This window comes from Petaurus breviceps, unplaced genomic scaffold (genome assembly GCF_028583685.1).
Source record: "Petaurus breviceps papuanus isolate PSGF00001 unplaced genomic scaffold, PetGlider_PUasm1.0 191, whole genome shotgun sequence".
NCBI lineage: Eukaryota > Metazoa > Chordata > Mammalia > Diprotodontia > Petauridae > Petaurus > Petaurus breviceps.
In genome coordinates this window covers 4,579,175-4,601,987 of record NW_027185811.1, presented here as the reverse complement: position 1 = coordinate 4,601,987, position 22,813 = coordinate 4,579,175, and the positions used below count along the sequence as shown (strand labels likewise).

The 22,813-nt window shown below is 43.0% G+C and overlaps 1 protein-coding gene across 4 annotated transcripts in view; it reads left to right on the top strand.

Annotated features, from left to right (window-relative positions):
* The window catches only part of PFKM (phosphofructokinase, muscle), a 55,333-nt gene that overhangs the window by 25,742 nt on the left and 6,778 nt on the right, over positions 1–22,813 (top strand). For 2 of the 4 annotated variants that reach the window (XM_069092661.1, XM_069092658.1), the window contains exons 1-13: positions 3,256–3,410; positions 3,497–3,589; positions 12,784–12,857; positions 14,482–14,559; positions 16,907–17,096; positions 17,651–17,816; positions 18,475–18,519; positions 19,034–19,142; positions 19,264–19,359; positions 19,810–19,902; positions 20,839–20,964; positions 21,521–21,585; positions 22,134–22,200. In XM_069092661.1, the coding sequence (XP_068948762.1) occupies positions 3,505–3,589; positions 12,784–12,857; positions 14,482–14,559; positions 16,907–17,096; positions 17,651–17,816; positions 18,475–18,519; positions 19,034–19,142; positions 19,264–19,359; positions 19,810–19,902; positions 20,839–20,964; positions 21,521–21,585; positions 22,134–22,200 (1,194 nt within the window). In that variant the 5' untranslated portion in view covers positions 3,256–3,410; positions 3,497–3,504. Of the gene's footprint in view, positions 1–3,255; positions 3,411–3,496; positions 3,590–12,783; positions 12,858–14,481; positions 14,560–16,906; positions 17,097–17,650; positions 17,817–18,474; positions 18,520–19,033; positions 19,143–19,263; positions 19,360–19,809; positions 19,903–20,838; positions 20,965–21,520; positions 21,586–22,133; positions 22,201–22,813 lie in introns of those variants that run through there. The other 2 variants (XM_069092660.1, XM_069092659.1) reach the window with 1 other exon arrangement.

The window sequence follows — 22,813 nt, the reverse complement described above, 5'->3', positions numbered from 1 at the left end:
CCTAGCCCTTGCCCATCGACTCCTCTGTCCTAGCAGTCATCTAAGGACAAGGAAGTGCTCCCTGTGACATGACGCAGTCTCTCTGTTTTGTTTTTATGTCCACGTGTGCGTGGGGAGTGGGTGTGGGGAAGATATATGAGACAGATGTATGTCATTGAAGGTATTTGTAAATAGCAGAGTATGACTGTTTCTCTTAATACATGTATGCATCTATCTGTGCAGATTTAGCTCTTCAGTAGCGCCTATGGATTTTTGTCTTTTGTGTGTGTGTGTGTGTGTGTGTGTGTGTGTGTGTGTGTGTGTGTGTGAGAGAGAGAGAGAGAGAGAGTATATTCTTGTATCTCTGTGTGTGATGCACAGATTTCTGACCTAGCAATGGCTGGACTTTCCTCTTGTTGCTATGATTCTCTTTCCAGTGAAGCCTCAAGGATATGAGACCCTTATGTAGTCACTTCTTTTTTGAAGGGAGCACTAATAGTGATCAGCATTGGTCAAGCAGGAAGGAATCAGTTAACTCAAATGCTGAATAGCTCTGCTCTTCCTTTTTTACACTTCATTCTGCCTTATTCTTGTTCTTTCCTTTCTTTCCAGGATCCTTGAGTAACTGAGGTGTCTCTGTCCATGTGTGAATGATTGTATCTATGTGTGTAACTATTTTTGTATTAATCCATGTCTTATATGTATAGAAAAAATGTGGTGTTTCTGTATCCATGTGTTTGTATCTGTATTGGCTTTGCTCATTCATGTACTAAATAAATTCAAGTGGTTATTATGAGCATGAACTATGCTAGGCACTAAGGAATACAAACAAATTAAATGACATTCCTTATTCTTGAGGAACTTATAGTCTGGTTGGAAGAAACAAGAAATACATGTGTGAAACAATTAAATATCAATACAGGGTGGTATATGATGTGGGGAATAGTATAAATAGGAACTGAGAGAAATGAGATCTCAGTAGACTATGAATACTCAGAGAAAGCTTTTCATCAAAGTGATTAGAATTGGGTTATATCTTAAAGGATTGAAAAGAGGGGACATTATAAGCAGAGAGTTCATACTTCATAAGCACAGGCAAAAATGAGAAATGTGGTGGATGGTGGACCTACCTGATTAGTTCTAAGGGCTTATACTGCATAAGAGTGGAAAATAAGGTTGAAAATCTAGATGGTGGAAAAACTTGATTGCCCAACAAAGTAATTTGACCTTGATCATGTAGGCAATGGGGAAAAAAATATTGAAGATATTTGAGCAGCGTAGTAAAGTGATTAAAGTGATGTTTTAAAAATGTCGATCCAGTACCACTATGTATGATGAATTGAACACTGGAGATATTAGAAACAGGGACATAATGTAGGCATTCAGGTAGGAAATGGTAAAGGTTGGTAGTAGTGAAAATGGAAGAAAGGAAGTGAGAAAGACATTATGAAAGAAGCCTTGACATGATATGACAATTGATTAAAGTGAAGTAAAAAGTGACTTTGAGATTTTACACTACATGACTAAGAGAATGAAGACATATATCTATATTCTATGCTGTGAGTATGAGTTCAATTCAGTGAACATTTATTAAATGTCTAGTAGGTACCAGTTACTATGCCATGTGCTGGAGATACAAAGAAAAAAATGGGGCAGTCTGTCCTTAATGAGATTATATTCTATGGAGGGAAGGCAAAATGTATGCAGATTATAAATTTAGAAGGGAGCAGTAACACCTAAGAAAATCAAAAAAGGTCTCTTTGGGAGATGGAATTTGAGCTGAGCCTTAAAGGAAGTGAAGAATTCTAAGAGGCAGAGGGGAAGAGGGACAGTGTTCCAGGCATAGAGAGAGCCTGTGCAAAGCCATAGAAGTAGGAGATGGGATTCTGGATTTGGAGCAAAAGTAGTTTAATTTGGCTGAAATACAGAGTACAGGTCAGTGAAATCAGTCTGAAATAATTATCGGTTGAAACCAGATTTTGAAGAGCTGTAAATTTCAAACATAGGAGTTTGTACTTTATCCTAGAGGCGTCATTAAAGGCGACAAGGAGACATTAAAGGTTTGGGGGATGGAATATGACATGGTCACTGTGATTGAAGAGTATCTTTCTGGCAATGATGTGGAGGCTGGGTTGAAAAAAAGGAGAGACTGTTGCAAGGAGAGTGTTATGAGGCTATTGCAATAGTCCACTTGACAAGTGATGATCAGAGCTTGAATTAGGTCCTGTAAATAGAAAGAAAGGGATGGATGCAAGAGAAGTTGTGGAAGTAGAATTGACAAGATAGCAACTAATTGGATTGGATAGGATTGGAAGTGAGGAAGAATAAAAAATCAAGGATAAGTCTGAGGTTGTAAACTTTGATGACTAGAAAAATGATGGTATACTCAATCCAAAATTAGGAAGTTTGGAGGAGGTGTAGGCTTGGGGGGAGAAAAAGCTAGTGAGTTCTGTATGAAAATATGGTTAGTTTGAAATGCCCATAGGATATCTAAATGAATGTCCAGTAGGCAGAGTGATTTAGGACTGGAGCTCAAAAGAGAAATGAAGGTAACATATGTAGATTTAGGAAATAACTGCATACAGATGATAGTTGTAACTACAGGAGCTGATGAGCTCACCATAAAAGGGATAGAATAGAGAAATAAGAGGGCCCAGGTCAGAGCCCAAGGGTATATCCACCTAAAGGGTGAAGGACTTAGATGATTGCAAAGGAGACCTAGGAATAATGGACAGACATTGCAAGGGGTTCCAAAGTGACTAGCTGGAGATAGGGAAATGGAGCCAAATGTTCTTGTGTATAAGAGACAGAAATAAGGGAAGAAAATGTCCTACATAGATATTGGTGTATATATTTGTAGGACATGTATGTACAGTCACATGGATCATGTGAAAGCTAACCCTGTATGCAGAGAAAACGGGGAGAAAGTCAAGAACCTGAGAGTGAGAATGGGATGTGAAGAACTAAATTACTAGTAACCCCAGCTTTAATGCCCTTTCCTAACCTTAGTCCTAGACTGAACTCAAATCCTGAATGCAGCCCTTCTCCATATTCCCAAAATACAGATTATATTTCCAACCCTAACACGAGACCTAACCTTGCTACTTCCTAGCTCTCCACTATTTTTCTACTCTCCTTGCTAAATTCCTTCTTTCTTCACCCAACCACCTCTACCTCCATATTCCATCATGATACCTTTAAAAAATGTATTTCTTCTTTTCCAGTCAGCTACCTCCCCTTAATTTAGCCCTGTTCTCCAAATAGACCCCAGTTGGAGTGGGAGGGAAGTAGGAGGGATTAGCCCAGGGCTGACACAGCCTTGGGCTCGATTACACTGACATTTCAGCTTATCGCTCTGACGGGGAACAGCTCTGGGGCTCTTGTCTCGGGAAAGTTCAAAAAGTTGCCAAGTCATAGAGTCCAGATTCAGTGTAAGAAGCGGAGAGCAGAAAAAAAGAGAGCTACTGCCTGTGCAAGTGATCCATATCTCTCTTAACTGACTATTTTTACTTTCCAGAGTGGACCATGAAGCATGACTCACATCTTGAGGCAAAAACACTGGGTTTGGGCAAAGCCATCGCTGTGCTCACCTCTGGGGGAGATGCCCAAGGTAAGTGAAAGGGCCCTGCTCAGTAAAGGATCTGACAGCTGTGATCAATGGACAAGACCTCACTAGAAAGTTCAGACTTCAGAACTGGGCCTCACTGAAAATTCACTGTCATACTTAATACCCTCAGTGAATTTGAAGCCTATAAAGTCCCCACACTACTTTTATTTCCCTAAATGATTCTTAAACTGCCTTTTAAGTTTTTCCAAAGGTACAGTAGAATGTCCCCTGGACTGTTTGGTACTGTAAAGGACTGGGCACCAAGTTTATTTATCATTAATTTATTCAGTTGAAGAAGAAGCAATAGATAAAAGGAGGAAGAAGGAATGGCAGTAATTTGGTAAATGGGAGATGGAAGACAGAGACTCGAGTTCCTGGAAGAGGTATCCAGGATCAGTGGCAAATGGGATGCTAATACCTGAGTGGATTCTCATATGCCCCCATGTTTTTTTAACAGTAATATTTTAAATGTCCTAGGATTAAACAGCAGGTCAGTGATCTTAGCCCTAACAAGTTATTTGCCTTCTGCTCCTTCTTCTTCCTTGTTTCTTCCCATCCTCTCCTTCAGCATTTGCCCTTCTTTTTCCTGAAGGGTAAAAATAGAACAGAAATAGAAATAGAAATAATTGAATAGATTAGGACCACTGTGGGGAGGTAGTGCAGGGAAAAGCAGTAAAGAAGTAAAGAAAGAATCAGCCAGGACAGGGAAGGCTGGAGGGGCAGGAAGGTTAAGTATGAAGGACAAAGGAAGTACAGAATAAGAACAGGAGAATTTTCCCTTTTTTATCCTTGGTTTTTCTTGCCTTGTCTGATTCCTAAACTGATGAATAGGAGACAATCAAAGACACTGGGACAATCATTCTGTTCAGGCCCTGAAAGGAACCCGTTAGAAGAGATGAGAAAGGCATCTGGTCATTTAGTTAACCCTTATACTGAAAGACTGTATAAAGCATTTACTATGTATAAAGATGGCTTTTTTTGCTTCTCTTCTTCCAGAATGTCTTTCACTTCTGTGTATTTTCATTGCCAACCTGTTATTTTCTCTTTAGTTTCTTTGGTGAGACTAGTTAGTACAGATTCACATTTTTCTGTTCTGCTAATTATTTTTGCTATTCAGGTCATAAATTCTGCTCTCATAATTTTCAATTCTCTTTTAAACCACTCAGGATAAGTATATTCTGGTTCTACGTCCTCCTCAAATTCCACAGGGTCTTCTGTCTCATTAAGTGTTGAATCATTTATTTTCTTTTGTTTTGCAGTATTTATAGATTCCTTCTTTACTAGATCCAGAAGCCATATTTCCTTCTACTATTAATATTTTCCATATTAATTTTATCTGCTTATGTTCAAGGTCTTTGAATTTTCTCCCTCCTGAGATCTTTGGTAATTTCAGTCTTTCTTTTTATCATTATTTTCCCTTCTTGCTCACTTTCTGACTCCCTCCCCTCTGATAGTTGTATGCCTGGGGTGTTGCATGTGTGGCCTGCTTCTACAATAGGCAATTCATGGTTCATCTGGTTCTGGTTCCTTGCCCCAAAGGACTTTTGGGAAGACAGAATTTGCCCTACCTGGATGCTGGCTCTTTCCCTCAGGCTTAATGTAGAGCTGCATAGAACCTTCTTTTCCCCTCACCCCCATATCTTGTCTTGGTGTTCTGTCCCACTTTCTCTGTTCCTCAGATTCTCAGATCCAGCACCAGCTGTTCCCAGAGCTGCCAAGCTGGTGCTATGGGAGTTGATTTCTGTAGTTTGGTTCTGCAGGGCTCTGGGAAAAGGGAAAAGGTATAGAGTTGAGTTCTATTTCAAGCTCAGACATGTGTCTTGCCCCTTTCTCTCTATTCCTCTGCTCTCCTGAAGGGATCTTTTGCAGCACAGAACAGTGTTAATATGGCACTGGCTGTTTGTAGTTGCCCCAGCAAGTTTCCATAGCCTAGGCACTGGCTACAAACTTCCATAGCCTGGAGCCTGGGAAGAGGGAGGAGGATCTGGGCTGTGAGGTTGGGTTTTGTTGCGAATTGATATACCAGGCCCTGTTAGCACAGCCTTAATGCCGGTAGCATGGTGAGGGGTAGGGGAGGTGATGCTAAATGATGCTGGTCTTGAGGGAGGTGTCAATTCATAGATTTTCTTAAAAACCTTTTAGGTTCCAGGTGTCCTAAACCATGGAGACAGCTGAAGTTGCTTTACTTTGATGGATAATTTCTGCTTTGGAAAGGTTTGGGAGATCATGGGAATTAGAGAAAATGTCTATTTCTTCTATCTTGTTGATCATGTGACCCAGAAGTCCAACTTCACCTAGAATTTTGTTTTGTAGTCTATGGAACAATAGAAAGAAAGAATGAGGAATTCCCTTGGAGAGGGAAATTACAATTTAACGGGGAGATATCAGTCATTTGCCAGTCCATTGCCAAGTCTAGTCATTTCTTTCTCTATACCTCTCATATATTCTCTTTTCTCCCACTCACACACTCTCATTGCCTCTAAGTCTAATAGCTCACCTCTAATAGCTTTCTAATTGTTCTCCTTCCTCAGATCTCTCCCCACTCTCCCCACTCTTACTTCATCCTCCATTCAGTTGCCAAAATCATTTTCCTAAAGTATAGGGCTGACCACATCACCCCTTTATTCCATCAGTGCAGTGGCTCCCTATTTCCTGGAGATCAAACAGCAAGTCCTCTGTCATTTTAGCACAGTTTAGAGCCTGGTCCTTTCCTATCTTTCCCAACTTCTTGCTCCTTCCTTCCCTCCATACTGCTTCCCATCCAGCTATGCACAAGATACTCCATCTCCCCTCTTCATGCCTTCACACTGGCTGTCCCCCATGCCTGGAATTTCTCCCTCTTCGCCACCACCCCTTAAGTTTCCTGACTTCCTTCAAGACTCAACTTGAACTCTACATTCTTCAGGAGGTCTTTCCTGGTCCCCCAGATTCTAGTGACATCCCTTCTGAAGTGACTTTCCATTTATTCTGTATATATGTCACATATACCTAGTTATTTACAAGTTGTTTCTCTCATTCAAATGATTGTTGAGGGCAGAAATGGTTGGAGGTTGTTTTTTTTTTTTAACTTTTCTTGGTATCCTCAGTGCTGAGTGCAATGCCTAACACATAAGTGCTTCATAAGTGTTTGTTGACTGATTAACAACAGAGTTGTAGAGGTCTTCTGATTCCTGATCTAAGGCTCTTCCCATTATGCCATGCTGGGGTTATTTAATGAAAAGGAGATAAATATATATATCAAATTCCTTTCATTCAAGAATAGTATCCCTTCCAACTATAGATTTTGAGTGCCAAACTCAGGTGGCTAGGACAGCTGTTCCCTTGAAGACCACTTAGCCCAGGAGTGGGCAACATCTTCCTGAGTCAGGAACTTTCTTAAGGGCAGGAATTGTTTTGTATTTGTCTATGTTGCCACAACCTAGCAGTGTCCTTGAATATAACAGGTGTACAATATTTATGGAAGGACCTTTCTTTCTGTAAACAGATGGGAAAGGTGAGATGGTATAGCATCACAATATCTTAAGGGTTGAAAGGTAGCTCAGATGTGAAGTATTTACCTTGTGGAGCTGTTGTGAAATCAAGTACTTTGTAAACCATGAAGTACCATCTAAATTTGAGTTATTATTATCATCTAGTCTAGCTACTGGCCTTCTTCTACACAAAATTTTCCAGGATTCTGTGATAGATGCAAAGTTATGCCCATAGCATTTATGAACGTCACTGGGGACTAAAGAAAGTGAGAGTAAGACCTGGGAAGGCAAAGGGACAGAACAGGGCAGAGAGTCAAAAATAAAGCCTAAAGAGGTCTCCAACTGAAATGTCAGTCAACAAGCACTTATTTAGTGCTTACTATATACCAGGCATTGTGGTATATAGTGCCAGGGATACAAAGAAATACAAAAACACTCTCTGCCCTCCAGGAACCCACAATCTAATGGAAGAGATAATGTTCAAAAGCACTTGTGTACATGTAAAATATAAACAAGATAAATTGGAGGTAATACAATTGAGAGTATATTGAAAGGCAACTCAAATAGAGATGGGGCTTAAAAAGAACACTGCAGTGGAGCCCTAGGTCTCTTGTATCATGGGTCTAGATTGGAACCATTGTAGTAGGAAGGACAGTATGAGGGAGAGTAAGGTAGAAACAATATAGTCTCGTTTGCTTCCCAGAGGTAGATATTCAGAGTCTGGTCAAGATCAGCCAATCCTGGGTGGGGATGGGGGTTGGGGGCAGGTATCATGGGAATTATCAGAAACAGACCTTTTGGCTCTTTCACAGCTATAGGATCTGTGTTAATACAAGCTCATGGACTTCATCACATCCACCAAAAATGAGAGCAGGGTCAAGATTGTTACATGCTCACCCCTAAATGTAAAGATCCTGGGATTCTTTTTTCCCCAAAAATTAATTAATTAATTAATTGATATTTTGAATTCATTTATTTATTTTTAGTTTCCAACATTCAGTTCCACAGTCCCTTGAGTTTCAAATTTTCTTCCCCTCCCTCTCCTTCCCATCATGGCAGTATGCACTCAAATATGTCAACTTGTCATAGTCTCCCAATTTCTCAGATTGAGCCTTTTGGAACAAATCATAGGTCCAGAAGGGAACTCAAGAGATCGTTTAGTGGTCCAGCCCTCTCCTGGTATATAATTGTCTACTTTATTTTAAAAGAGATTTTAACACTTCTATTAACATATGTCTGCCATGTCACTCAGGAAGTTCTCTTGGTGTCTAGCTTTAATCATTTCTGTTCCAATTTAGGTTCTTGCCTTGTAGTTTTAGACTTATTCTGGAGAGAAACTAGCCCTATATTTTCTTTCAAATTCACTGAATTCAGCCTTCTCTGTCTAATCATGCCCAGTCTGTAATTTTAGCTGCCCATCTTATTGAGCAGCCCTAACTGAAGCTTCAACTCCTTTGCTCTCTTTCTGACTCATTCTCTGCTATCATTGTCATCTAAAGTTGTTGCCATACCTCTTCCTGGGTAGGCAGTAATTGTGGAATCTGAATTACGTGCCTCTGATGTTCCCTATAACCCTTTAGGGCTTCTGGCACAGCTGAAAGTTCACTCTAGCTGAGGCCTGTAACCCTATTCCTCTTCTTGCCTCTAATGGACCTGGCAGCTGTTCATAGAGGGTTAGTTAACAGTGACATGAAGCAGCTAAAGAAAGATAGAAGCAGGATTGCCTGAAGACCAGACCAAGCCAAGGGGCTGAAGCAGGGCAGTGGAGGGTATTCCGGTATTCCTGGACCTTCACCCTCCAGGTTTTCTTGATATTCATCCCAGAGAAATAGGGTATAAGAGACAGGTTCAGGAAATTGAGGCTGTGAAACTTCTTTGCCAAGAAATATCTCAGTGCCAGAAAGTCCTCAGCTGGAGAGGTGACATTGTGCCTTGAGGCACAGAGCTGGTCTTCCAGAGGACACTAGGCCTGAGGAGTGCTCCAGGATTGACTCTAGACCTCAACTGTCTTGTCTTTTCCTTCTGCACCTGGTTCCCAGGCTGGTAGCAGGTGGTAGTATAGTATTTAAAGTGCTGGGATGAGGGCGGCCAGGTGGCTCAGTGAGTAAGAGCACCGCCTCCAGTGTTGGGATGACCTGGAGATCGAATCCTGGGCTCAGACACTCAGCACCACACCCAGAAATAACTGGCCGTGTAACCTTGAGCAAGTTACTTAACCCCGATTGCTCATAAAAAAAATAAATAAAGTGCTGGGATGAGAGTTAGGAAATCTGGACTCTGGCTCAAATCTTTGAACCCTCACTGTACCTCAATCTCCCTTTTTATATGGCTAGAAGAATCACACTTTCCATTCTACCCCAACCCCTGATGCTCCTCCCTTCCCCCCCCCCCCACTTCCCCACCACCCATTGAAAAATATCCTCTTATTTCATGGAACAGGGAAGGGGCAAGCACATATAATGATGGAAGATGCTAAGGTCCTGTAGGATCAAAGAGAATGGGGGAGAGAATCCTAAATAAACTAGAAGATTCACTTGGGGTAATGAAGAAAGTTACAGCAGAACCAGGATTAGATTCCAGGGATCCAGCATGATCTGGTGAAAGGAAAGCTGGATTGGGAATCTGGAAACAAGTTCTTTCACTTACTATTTGTGTGATCTTGAACAAGTCATTTAACCTGCATCTTTGTTTCCTCATCTATCAAATGGGGACCATACCTTCTTACCTACTTCACAGGGCTGTTATGAAGATAAAATGAGATAATATATGTGAAAGTGTTTGTTAAAAAATTACAGAGCGCTTATGTAAATGCAAGGTCTAAATATGATCACCATTATCTTAAGTTTCTTTCCCCACCCTCCATATGAGGCATTTTCCCCTATACTCTAATGTCCTAGTTTATAACTCTGGCCTTGGTTCTAATGTTGGAAGAGTTAAGATTATTATTGCAAAGAGCTTTAAGCTCACGCACTTAGGCTTTACATAGAACTACTCCCTTAAATGCTCCCAAACTAACCCTAAGACAAACTGAGCTAAGAGTCCTGGAAGTACTTGTACCCAGGACCAGCCACATTGACAATTTACCAACCTAAACTGAAGGCTTGTCGGTCTAGATGGGCTGTAACCCCTCTCGGGGGTTCAGTGTCATTGCTATAATTTGGGGGAGGGGAGGGAAAAAACTAGGTTGGAGAAGGAAGCTGAGAGTGCTTATACTCCTCCAATGAAGAGGTCTGGGGTGGAATTTGAGATGTTTGGATACAGTTAGGGGTATGACAGGCCCAGCTCATTGGTCATGTGGTGAGAAAAGGGCAGAGATCACACTGGGAGGGCTTGAACCTATGACCAAAGAGATAGTCCTAGACCTCACTGGTATCCTTAGGACTAAGAGGGGTTGCTCTTCAAGGGTTGCATTGTAGCATGCCTCACCACCTAGGGAGGGAGGGGAGTACAGTTTCTGGTCCTGGCAGCAACCCATGATGAGCCCACAAAGAGGGAGGCCCTTTAAGTGGGGCAAAGCCATCGAAGGAAGAGGTAGCACCACCTTCTGTGCCAGAACCATGCCTTCCTGGAGGAGAGAACTGAGGTTAAGAGGGGTTAAAATTTGCCCAGAGTCACATAGCCAGTAAATATCAGTCAGGATTTGAACTAAAATCTTCCTGACTCCAAGTCCAGAAATTATTGACTGCGTCACCTAACTGGTGGTTAGGGTTCCTTGAAATCTGGGTTGGGGTGAGCTTTGAGCTAGGATGTCCCTGGAAAGATTGAGGGTCCCCTCTCCACTTAATCCTCAACCACAAGACGGGAGGTCACTGCTCAGGAAGATCTGCTGTCCCTCCAAAAACACACATTTCACCACCTTGGCTGAACAAAGTATTGGGCTAGGAGTTAGGAGACCTGAACTCTAATTTCTCTGACAGTGTGAGTCTCTAACATTTGACAGCTCAGCTCATCCTGTTTCAGTAAGGGTTTGAGTGAGCTTTACTGTTTAAGCAAAGTCTTGGGGTAAATCCCTTCCCCCTTCTTGGTCCTCACTTTGCTCCTCCATAAAATGAAGCTGTTGGAATAAATGATGTCTAAAGGCCCTTCCATTTCAAATTTTATATTTCATAGGGAGGGGAGTGGCTTTGAGCTCTCCTTGCTAAATGGATTTACCCCCAGTAATCAGGTTTCTTAGATGCCAGATGTGAGTAAACACCTGACCATAGCTCCTGGTTACCAAGAACAATTAGTTTAAATAGGAAGTTACCAGATGGTCTGATTCCTAGGGGAGAAGTGAGGGAGGGGCAGCCTCTCAGTACTGACCTCCTGGTGTCCCAAGATTTATAACTCTCCTCACAGGGCAATACCCAACCCCTTTTCCCCAACTTTAGGGTGTGTTTCATGTTGCTTACCATGGATTTGTGTCTAGGTAGCTCTTCTGCATCAGGGTCATTGAATCACCCAAGAGTTTGTTAAATTAACAATCTTTTTAACTAAAAATATATTCCATATTACTTCTCAGCCAATAGCAGTTTCCAAGTAATTTAAAAGCAGTTTAGGAATGACAAAAACAGATAAAAATATTAAGCAAGGTGATAAAAAACAGTCAGCAAAGATGTTCTTTGGGGTTTTAGGAGTTCCCCACCAAAAGCCTAAATACTGCTTTTCTACTTTTCTTTCCCAAAAGACTTATGTATGGCTAGTTCACCTCACTCGACTGGGGAACAAGGTTAACCCAAACTACCCTAGGTCTGCACAATAACTTCCCTTATTCAAAACATCCTCCAGTTCATATAGTAATAGTGTGTGGAATTAATACTTCCCTAGTTCTACCAATAAAGTGGTTTGTGGTACTTGCCCAAGATGCAGAATTTTTAGTCAGGACTTTGTTCATCCCCATGTCTACCCAAGTTCCTATCTTCAAAACTTTGCTAGACCTGGAGTTCACGTTGCTTCTTACTTTGCTTGACCATGCTATGCCCTTCCTCATCCACTTATTGCTTTGCTATGACCCTGACCTTATTTTCTTTTTTAAAAAAGCTTCTGGAATTATCTTTTGAAGAGTTTCCAGGTGCGTTCCCTCCCTTCTCAAGTTTTAAGTGAGTTTTTAGTACTACCACTTGGGCTTGTGATATCTTGGAGTTTGGGCCTCCTTCTTTTCCAGATGGGCTATGATGATATGAGTTGTTATCAAGATTTAGGTGGTACTCAATAAATATTTGTTGATTGAATAACTGACTGCTAGAATCCAGGAAGAGAGAATGAAATAGACTTAGCCACAACTCTTTTGACCAGGGTAAGGAAGGGTAGACTGTGGAATCCCAGGTTTGTGACCCCTCCTTCTACCCCCTTTTGGCTACACACAACCGTATGTGGGTAGAGGTTCTGAGAGAATCAGATTGGACCAATAACAGGGACCTAACCTTTCAAACAACCCACTGGGGACCCATGTTATTCATGGAAGTAAATAAAAGTTAAATGTTTAGGACTGGTGTAGAAGGCAGACCAAATTGTCTATGTATCACAAAGAGGTTTTAGGAAAGGGCTGGGTCTCTAATAACTTTGAAATGAAGGAGGGAGAAATGGGTTTAGATGAGGATGGCATTCCCGACTCAGGGAATACAACCAGCAGGAAAATATCACCTTCCTTTTTCTGCAGCCTGGATGAGTTTTACTCCCATACTCCCCTCCTACCACCCCCTTAATTCCGTGTTTTCTCCTGATTTCTCTCCTTCCTTTTCTACACAGGTATGAATGCAGCTGTCCGAGCTGTGGTGCGTGTTGGGCTCTTCACTGGAGCAAGGGTTTTCTTTGTCCATGAGGTTGGTAACCTGCTCCCTATCATTCCCTCTCTGTTCTCTAATCAGTCTTGTGTTCTCTATTTCTTATCACTAAGGATAGAGCAAATATTATGGAATTTCTCTTCCACCTTCCCCCCTCCCCCAGAAGTGACAGGGTCCTCCTAAGTTCATCTTATTTTTTCTTCCTTATTTTAGGTCTTTTGGGCAAATTTACCATTTATTACTTGACAAAATTTCCCATTTCTTTGCTTTCCTCTCCTCTTGTCATCAATAAGACTGTCCCTGACTTAGCACCCCCACTCCTGTCCTTTCTTTTATGATACTTTCCTTCTCAGGCCAGTCCTTTTTAGCCTGATGGACAAGATGATGGGGCCATGCTTCCTAAGGGTTCCAGGGTACAGGGAACTTTTAACTAAGAAGGAAGAAGCATGTTTGCCCACATCTCCATATGCACCTATTCTTGCTTCTTCATCAGAGGGAGAGAATGAGATAAAAGAATTGAGGTGAGATGGTTAGTAACACAGTAAGCTGAGTGTATCTAGGAATAGACTGAGGCCACCTGACAGTTAATAAAATTTTTCTCAGGATGGGAGAAATTTCACTGCCTGGTTCTCCAACTTCTGCTTTCGTCAGATCCTAATCATGAGGTATTAGCCCAACCTTTTCAGCTACCTTCTCAGTTCAGTTCCCTCTCTTTTACTGCCTTCATCTCCCTCTTTCCCCTTTGGATGAGTCTGTTTGCTCTTTCATTTTTTTTTTTAAAGCAAGTGGGGTTAATAACTTGCTCAAGGTTACTTGGCCAGTTATTTCTGGGTGTGGTGCTAAGTATCTGAGCCCAGGATTGGATCCCCCAGGTAATCCCGACTCTGGGGCTGGTGCTCTTACTTGCTGAGCCACCTGGCTGCCCCTAAGCAATTGGGGTTAAGTAACTTGCTCAAGGTTACACAGCCAGGTGTTTCTGGGTGGGTGTTAAGTGTCTGAGCCCAGATTCAAGATCATCCTGACACTGGGGCTGGTGCTCTTACTCACTGTGCCACCTGGCCGCCCCATGTTTGCCCTTTTATACCCTAGTATTCCTTCATCAGGGCATGCCTCCTCCATATTCCTCTAATTGTCCAGGAAGACCCTGGTTATCCATCTTCTTTGAACACTGTAAAATAAGGGATAAGGTGGTAAATTAAGGTTTAAAAGATAGGATTTGCTTGCTGTTTAGTATGGGAGGATAGTGAGTAAGGCTGGGGCATTCGTTTCTTGAGGAACAAGAGGCAGAACAGAGAAACTCCCCAGTCTGCACGGACCAAGGGCAAGAGTTGTTTTGCCACCAGTCAGAAGCTAAGATACCACAGATGGGTGATTCCCCATAGGCTTGATTCTCAGGGGCTTTGGTAATTTAGAACTTGAAACTAGAACTAGCTCTTTCCTTAGGATTCATTCAGTCTTAGACGAGGAAGGAAAAATGGAGCAAAAGTTGAATGGATGTACAGTGTGATTCAATGGAAAGAATGCTGGATTTGGAGTCAGGGAACATGAGTCTTTGCTCTTTATTATCCTTGTGACTTTGGGCAATTTGCTTAAGCTCTCTTAGCCTCAGTTTCCTAATGTGTAAAATGTGACTTCTAAATCTGTGATCCTCTGTGTTCTACAGGGTTATCAAGGTCTGGTAGATGGTGGAGGTAACATCAAAGAGGCCAACTGGGAAAGTGTTTCCATGATCGTCCAGCTGGTATGTTCTGGGAGACCTGCAGCCAATGTTTCCTTTGTCCCTGGCTCCCTGCACCTTGCTTTGAGTCTAGATCCTCTTTCAAGCTCCACTACCTAGTGGCTAGATGTGGAAAGTTTCAAGGACAGAAGAGGGGCAGCATTTTCTATTTGTTTTTTATGCTTTGGAAGTTCATTTTGTTTTTCTTGTGTGATGATGGTCATGAGACATGCTCTAAGATAGTCTGATCTTTTTGAGAAAGGTCATAGGCAGGAATCTGGGAGCTGGCATATAAACAGAATCTGTTTTGGGATTGTGGAGAAGGTCTGGGCCTGAAAATAACCTGATTGGAGAGTAGGAATCAGATCCAGTAGCAGAGCCAACGCCTGTGGGCTAACCATGTGATAGAGATTAGGTTTCAGGGAAGAAAGTTTGGGGAGGATGAAAAGAGATTAGGAGGCATTACAAGGTAATAGCTCAGACAGCCCTTCAGAGAACTTCCAGAAATTTACTAGGTCTCCAAAAAAAATCACTTTTCTACCATGCTCAGAATGGCCTCTGCTCAGATTGCTGCCTCTTCTAGTCATATTAGGTGTCTCCCTCTCTCATTACCCTCCCCCCCATTCCATGTATTTATTGAGAATATCAGAGCAATGTGAATTGTAGAAATAATAATAACTTACATTTATTGGCACTTTAGTGTTTACAAAATGTTATCTTTATTACAAGTGAAGTTAGGCTTCACAAGTCCAATTATTCTCAATTTACAGATGAGGAAACTGTGACCCAGAGAGATTAACAGACTTGCTTTCCAATCATCCAGCCAGTAAATGTCACAGTCAAAACTGAAGAAAGCAGCAAATAGCCATACCCCATCTACCCACTATCTCTGTGTCCCTCCCCAGCTCCCTCCTCTTTAAAAGGAGGGAGCAGCTTTGTTACAGCTAATTAAGCCCTTCCCCAGGGTTTGGTGCCTGCCTATGGCTGTTCTTATGGTTTTCCTAGATGGCTTTCTTCTATAAAACACTCTAAGGATGGGGCAGAGATACTAAAAACTCTCTGACATCAGTGATGCCTCAGAATTGAAGCTCCTGCTTCTTCTCCCTGGAAGTATCCATGGCACTCTGGGAATTCAGGGGAGTTTCCAGAGTTAGAAGTATCTCCATTCTTGCCTGAACCTAGACACTGTAGCTACAATTCCTGGTACCTAGTATTTTCCTTTGGATAGAAGGAATGAGGAACAGAATCTAGTATGAATGGGGAGGTAGTGGAATGGGGGAGGTCATATAAGAGTAAAAAGAAAAAACGCTGAAATTCCAAAAACAGTGACCTCCCCAATGGAGTTTAAGTTCAATCCTGTGATACCAGGTTACTAAGAAAAATCTGCTACTCCCTACACATAGCCTTAGGAAGCTTCAAGAAATTCAGATACACCACAAGTCAAGAGGCCTTCTAGGAGGGAGAATCAGCTCTCTGATAAGACTTCTGACCAGGGGAAAGCCTGATGGTGTCTCCCTAGCACACACATGTACACACACACATTTTTTCTTTCTGTAGGAACAGATTTAAATTAATGATTTAATTTTAAAAGCATTTATTAAGTACCTACAGTGTACCAGGCGAAAATGAAATAGTCCCTGCCCTTCAGGAGCTTATGTTCTGTTGGGAGGATGTAACACATGTGCAACAAAGTAAATGATAAATAAATGCAGAGTAACTTAATCACGGCTCAGCAGCACCCACAACTAGGAGAATCAGGAAAGGCTCCTTGTAGGAGGCAGCCCTTAAGCAGAGCATTCAGGGGAGCTAGGTGGGAGATGGGGGAGCTCCAAGAAGCTGAGCTGAGCAGGGAGAGCAGCCCATGCTTGGAGGCAGCAGATGGAATATGGTGACTGAGGATCAGCAGGTACATATGGAGAGACAGGCTGGAGCGAGATTGTGAAGCTCTTCAAACGCCCAACAAAGGAAGCCGCATTTCATCCTAGGGCAAGGGTTCTTGACCTTTTGTGCTAGTATGGCTATTCTATGGCAATCTGGGGAAACCGCCTATGAACTTCTCAGAATCATGTTTTTAAATCCATAAAATAAAATACATTGGATGATAAAGGAAACCAATTTTATTGAAACAGTTTTGAAAATAAATTATTTTTAACAAAACAAGTTCACAGACTTCAGGTTAAGAACTCCTGTTCTAGAGACACCAGGTTATTAGAAGCTCTTAAGTAGGGCAGTGGCATGGTCAAAAGATGGTGGTAGTGGGGCCATCAGTCACTGCAGACCCACTGAGGAGTTGGGCTTAGGACTGGCCCAGTAGAGTGAACATGAACTCAGCGATATCACCTAAAAGGCTAACTAACGATCCTTCCTCCAGGGAGGCACAATAATAGGTAGCGCCCGTTGCAAAGATTTTTTTGAACGTCCAGGCCGACTTCAAGCTGCCTGCAACCTTGTGAAACTTGGGATTACCAATCTGTGTGTCATTGGAGGCGATGGCAGCCTCACTGGAGCAGACACTTTCCGTGCCGAATGGAGTGGCCTGTTGGCCGAGTTACAGAAGGAAGGTAAGAAGCCTCTGCCATGGTTGGGGTCACATCTAGACTCTAGTGCCACTCTCCCTTCCCTGTGCCTACCCCCATCTCCCACCAGCCTGCTAATTCTTTCAGCATGTCTCAAGAACTTGATTATGCAGCTGGAAAGGTACTTCCTAGCAGCTGTCGTTCAGTCATTCAGTTGTGTCCAGCTCTATGTGACTCCATGGACATGGGCCATGGGATTTTCTTGACAAAGATACTGTAGTAGTTTGTCACTTCCTTCTCCAGTGTGTTCCCAGTTTACAGATGAGAAACTGAGACAAATAGGAGTTAAGTGACTTGTCCAGGGTAATGGAGATAGTAACTGAGGCTGGATTTGAGCTCGGATCATCCTGACTTCAATGCTCTAGCCACTGTACACAGTATTGCCTAGCAGTAAGGAATAGTTAATGTTCCTTTTTCTACTGCCTCATTTTTCACTACCCATTCTTGGGGTTGTAGTTCTTTCCCTTTTCATTATGGATTCCACAAGTCTTCGTATCTAGTGCTTAACTGTGGCTTTTTGTCTGCTTCCTACTTGAAAGGCAAGATCACAGAAGACGAGGTGAAGAAGTCCAGTTACCTGAATATTGTGGGCTTGGTTGGCTCCATCGACAATGACTTCTGTGGCACAGACATGACCATCGGTACTGATTCTGCCCTACACCGTATCATAGAGATTGTGGATGCTATTACCACCACAGCCCAAAGGTGGGAGAAGGGCTAAGAGATGGGAGATGTGGTAGGGTGAAGGGTTGGAACAGGCTAGTTCATTGGGGTATAGGGGCTGAAGGGACTTTAACAACCACTTTCTAAGACTTGGATCATTTGGACTAATCTTCACCAAAATATCCTTCTGTTTCACTGAATTCGAGCTTAACATTTGGCAGTGAATTCAGGACTTCCAGGCTATACCTTGAATGTGCAACCTTGAAGCTTCCAGAGCCAGTATGAACCCTTCTAAAGGTTGAAGTCAGTTCTGAAAAGCCCCCAACACCCTTCCTTTACTTTACCCCACCAAAGTAGATTTTGTTGTGTTCCCGAGAGGTTCTGGAAGATTTCATTTCAGTTCAATCCTTTCTGTTCCCTTTCCCCCCCTAACAGATTTGGAGTCTAATGGATCATGCATTATATTTTAGGACCCCTTACCAGTTGCCCTCAGGCCTAGAAAGGACACCTTAATCTGAACAATACCTTCAGTGAAGTGAAGTGACTTCCTGAAATTTTGCCTAATTCCCAATCTGGATCTCTGAGTTCACTGCAATATAGTTTCTCCAGGGTCTCAGAGGGCAGGCTGTAGGGCCAACCTGTGATATCCAGGTCTCAGTGATCAAAATTCCTTATCTCCTCCCACATTGATCTTTTACAGTCACCAGAGGACTTTTGTATTGGAGGTGATGGGCCGGCACTGTGGGTAAGAGCTCCATCCTAATCTGTTCACCCCCTTGGACTCAGGACTCTGCACTACCTTCTCATTTCCATGTCTAACAGAGCTACCACTGAAAATCCCTCCATCTAGAGTGGCTGTAGGGATCGTAGGGATCAGGCATTGGACATATACTCCTCTAGTCTAAAGGGTTTTACAGAAGCACCGCAACTCAGGACCTCATGCCGCTCATCCCGCACTCCTGCCTACACCCCACTCAAACTCAATGAGATTCTGGGGCCATGATAACTGGACTGCATTTCACTGGATATGCCTTTGGAGATGAAATTAGAGTAGATCCCCGCAAGCCCTATAACTTGAAATTACCTATGGAAACCGCAGACCTCTCACCAGTCTAGAGAAGAGGATTGATTACAGGGTGGGGGATGTCTTTAGAGGACATCTGTACCTGGGATGGGGCCAGGGGAGCATCTGGTTGGGAGCAGGATACTGGCTGGGTGGAGACAGTGATGGGATGATGCTTCTTTGGTTCTCATCCCAGGTATCTCGCCCTGATCACCTCTATTGCCTGTGGAGCTGACTGGGTTTTTGTTCCTGAGTGCCCGCCAGATGATGATTGGGAGGATCATCTTTGCCGCCGGCTCACTGAGGTAAAGTCTCCCTATCTCTCTCTCTCTCTCTCTCTGTTTTCATCTCACTGTCATTCCTAACAACTATTCTTATTCTGCTGACCTGCCCTTATCCCACTGACCATCTCCTCTTCTTGGCCAGACAAGGTGCCGTGGTTCCCGTCTCAACATCATCATTGTGGCTGAAGGAGCAATTGACAGGCATGGGAAACCCATCTCATCTGAGAACATCAAGGATGTTAGTGGCTGGAGGCAGAGTCCCCATCCCCACACCTCCTACCTTACAAATCTCCGAATCCCCCTGGATTCTGTGTGTCTCTGTCCCCAAATCCTTTGTTCCTATCCCTTTTCCTCTGACATTCTCTTATACCTGTGCTTCTATCTCATCAATTCTCTTTGCCTTCTAATGCCTGATCCCTTTTATCCTTAAGTCCCTCATCCCCTAAGGACATCTATAAATTCCTTAGCATTATGTAAGGCCATACTATGCTCTTCTACCCTCTCTTCCCCAGAAGAGCTCAATGTATTCCTAATTTTTCCTTCTTTCTATCCTTTCTTTATTATTGTAAAATGTTTGACTATTGTAAGAGGTATATTCATCCTATCCCAAATGTTTCTGTGACTGTTTTCCTTGTTGACTTGCTCGACATCTTGTCTCTATCTCTTCTTCAATTCTCCCTTTCTACAGCTGGTGGTGAAGCGTTTGGGATATGACACACGAGTCACTGTCCTGGGACATGTGCAGCGGGGTGGTACCCCCTCAGCTTTTGACCGAATTTTGGTAGGAGCCATGAGATTTTTCTTGTCCTGTCTCTCTAGAAGCCTCAATTTGTTGGCTTCCTTCTTTAACACCTTCCCTCTCAAGCCCACCCCTTTTCCATCTTCCGGTGGGCCAAGTATGAGGTAAGGAGGCAAGGACAAGGTACTTTGCAACTAACAAATTTCTTTGTTTCATGGAGAGGAACTCTGAAAATCTCAGATCTGTGTTCCTCTCAATCTAACTCATCCTTCCCAAGCATAGTCCTCCCTACTCCTACTCCTGGCAGTAATTGCCGAAGAGAAGCTGTAGACATCTGAACCAATCAAATGACAAGGCCTTTTTTCATACAGATGTATATGAGGATCCCACAGCCACAAATGGTAGCCTTTTGCTGTTGTGTTTTTCCCTCTCCTTCTGGGCAGTAAGAGCCTTCTCTTGCTCCCAAATATACAAGGATTTTCTTCTACAGTTCTATAGATGGAGACTTGACAACCTTCCTAAGTAACAAATCCTAATATCATATGACCCTGAAACTCCCTGATGACCTTCCTAATATCCTCAATCTTTCTTTTTGGTATAGTTTAAGCCCCCTTGTCTGCAGTTAGCTACAGAGAAGAGGTACCCCTCATCTACTGTTTTTAGCTTTCATAGCTCTGAAACATCACTGCTATTTAGTTTATGTTCCATTTTCACTTCCCTCCATCTTTTCTGCCATTTTGAACCCTGCCTAGGATCAGACACAGTTCTAAAATAGAATATCAATCTCCTAGTCAGGATGACATTGCTAATATTTAGCTGTATGGTGGGTACTAAGGTGAAGTACAATGAATTCAAGCCCCAGCCCTCCAGTTTAGAACATAGACATGGTTTGGAATGAGTTTTTGGTGCCTTGGCTCTTAAGCTGAGTCAAGAGAAAAGACCCTACCCTTGACTATGGTTGCTCTCCTGATTCCACAGGGTAGCAGAATGGGGATGGAAGCTGTGATGGCATTGTTGGAGGGAACACCAGACACCCCTGCTTCTGTAGTAAGCCTCTGTGGTAACCAGGCTGTGCGTGTACCACTCATGGAATGCGTCCAGGTGGTGAGTATCTCCCCAAATCTCATTCCCAACAAACCCATATCTGAGGCTGGAGCTCTTGGAGTCTTAGGTAGAAATCCAAGGGACATTTGGGAAAGGCTAGCCATACCTCTTCCACTATGGTCATAGGGCTGAGAGGAAATCATGAGCATTAGGGTTGAGGCAAGAATACTTGAGTTTGATTCTCAGTGCCAATCTAGGTGATACTCTCAAGGCCTCTATTCCTCTCAGCCCCAAGAATTCCAAAAACTAGCAAAAGAGGCAGATAATGCTATTTGTTTATTTTTTCACATTCTGTCTGGTCGTTTACCACATTAGTGAAGCTGGGATGTTGAAAGTTTAGGAAAACATCAATGATAAAGAACCCTCCTTTTTGTTTTTCATCACTTTAAAAACATCAAGATTCTTCCCTTGGGTGGGGAAACTCATGGGGAAAAAGTGGAAAACTGAGGCCCTTATGATAGACCTCCTCAAGGAGGAAGGAACCTCTCTGGGTATGTAAATCCAGACAAAAAGACTTCTGTTTTGGAGCAGTGACTGTTGTCTGTCTCTCCTTCAGACCAAAGATGTGACGAAGGCCATGCAAAATAAGAAGTTTGATGATGCCATGAAGCTGAGAGGCCGGTAAGGGTATGGTCAAGGGACAAGGGAGCTACCTGGGCACTATGGAAGGACAGGGATTAGATGCCAGAAAAGTCTGCATGTGGCAACTCCTGACAAAAGATATGGGCTTTCCATTCTTCTTCCTCATCCCATTTACTCCAGTTTCTTCCTTTAAGAAGATGGCTGAAGAGTAATCAGGAGGCCTTGTCCAACCTAGGGATTGTGGGACCATGTATTTACAGCTGGAAAGTCATCCAGGCCAGCCTTCTCTTTTTACATTGAGACTCAGAGATATTAAACAGCTTTCCCAAGGTTACAGGGGTCAGGTCTTCTGACTCCAAGCACATTGCTCATTTCTGTTATTACCAATGTACCTCCTAATAAGCCATCTGGGAAGCTGGTGACAGCTTCTGCCAGACAGTTAAGAAGCAGGAGAATTAAGCTTCTCAGACCGTGAACCTGCTTTAATGTCCAGCTGTGGCAAGTAGTCAAGGTGATGGGTCCTCAAGGCTGTTGGGCAAGGGATTGAACATGATTACATTCTCCTCTTCTTCCTGTCCTCCTTTCAGGAGCTTCCAGAACAACTGGGACGTATACACTCGCCTAGCTCATGTTAAAGCCCCAGTGGTTAGCCAGGTATTAACAGATCAATCAACCCAATTTTTCAATTCAGCTCCTCCTGATGCTTTCCTTTAGGGCTATTAAAATTCCCCAGACTCCTCTCCCACTCATCCCTGGTATCCTAGGTGCTTTTACCACAACCTCCAGTAACACCCATGTATCCACTGGGGTGTTCCCCTCCCCAGATTCCCCGTGCCAACATATTGCCCTTACCCCTTGACCCTTCTATGTCTTTATTTCTCTGTGCCCCCAATTGTTTTTCTCATAAACCTTCTTGTTAATGACTTTTAGCCTTGGGCTGAGGAGGCAGGGGACTATGGTAAAGGAAAGGGGGCAGGGGGAGGGAGCAGTTGGGGAAAAGGATTTCTGTGCATATTTCTCCCCTCTGTACTGGGAAAGAGAGTGAAGAATTTAACAGGTCCTCAGTTCCTTTTAAAAGGGTTTCTTATTAATTAGATGATGATAGAAACTGGCATTAGTGATTACTGGGGTCCTGGGACTGCAGTGGGAAGGGGACATTAGAACACGTCCTGATGGGACAGAATATACAAATCCCCCCAAAGATCTCCGCCGCCTTTTAATGATTCACCTTCCCTCCCTCCTTCCTCCTCTTCCCCCCATCCCTCCC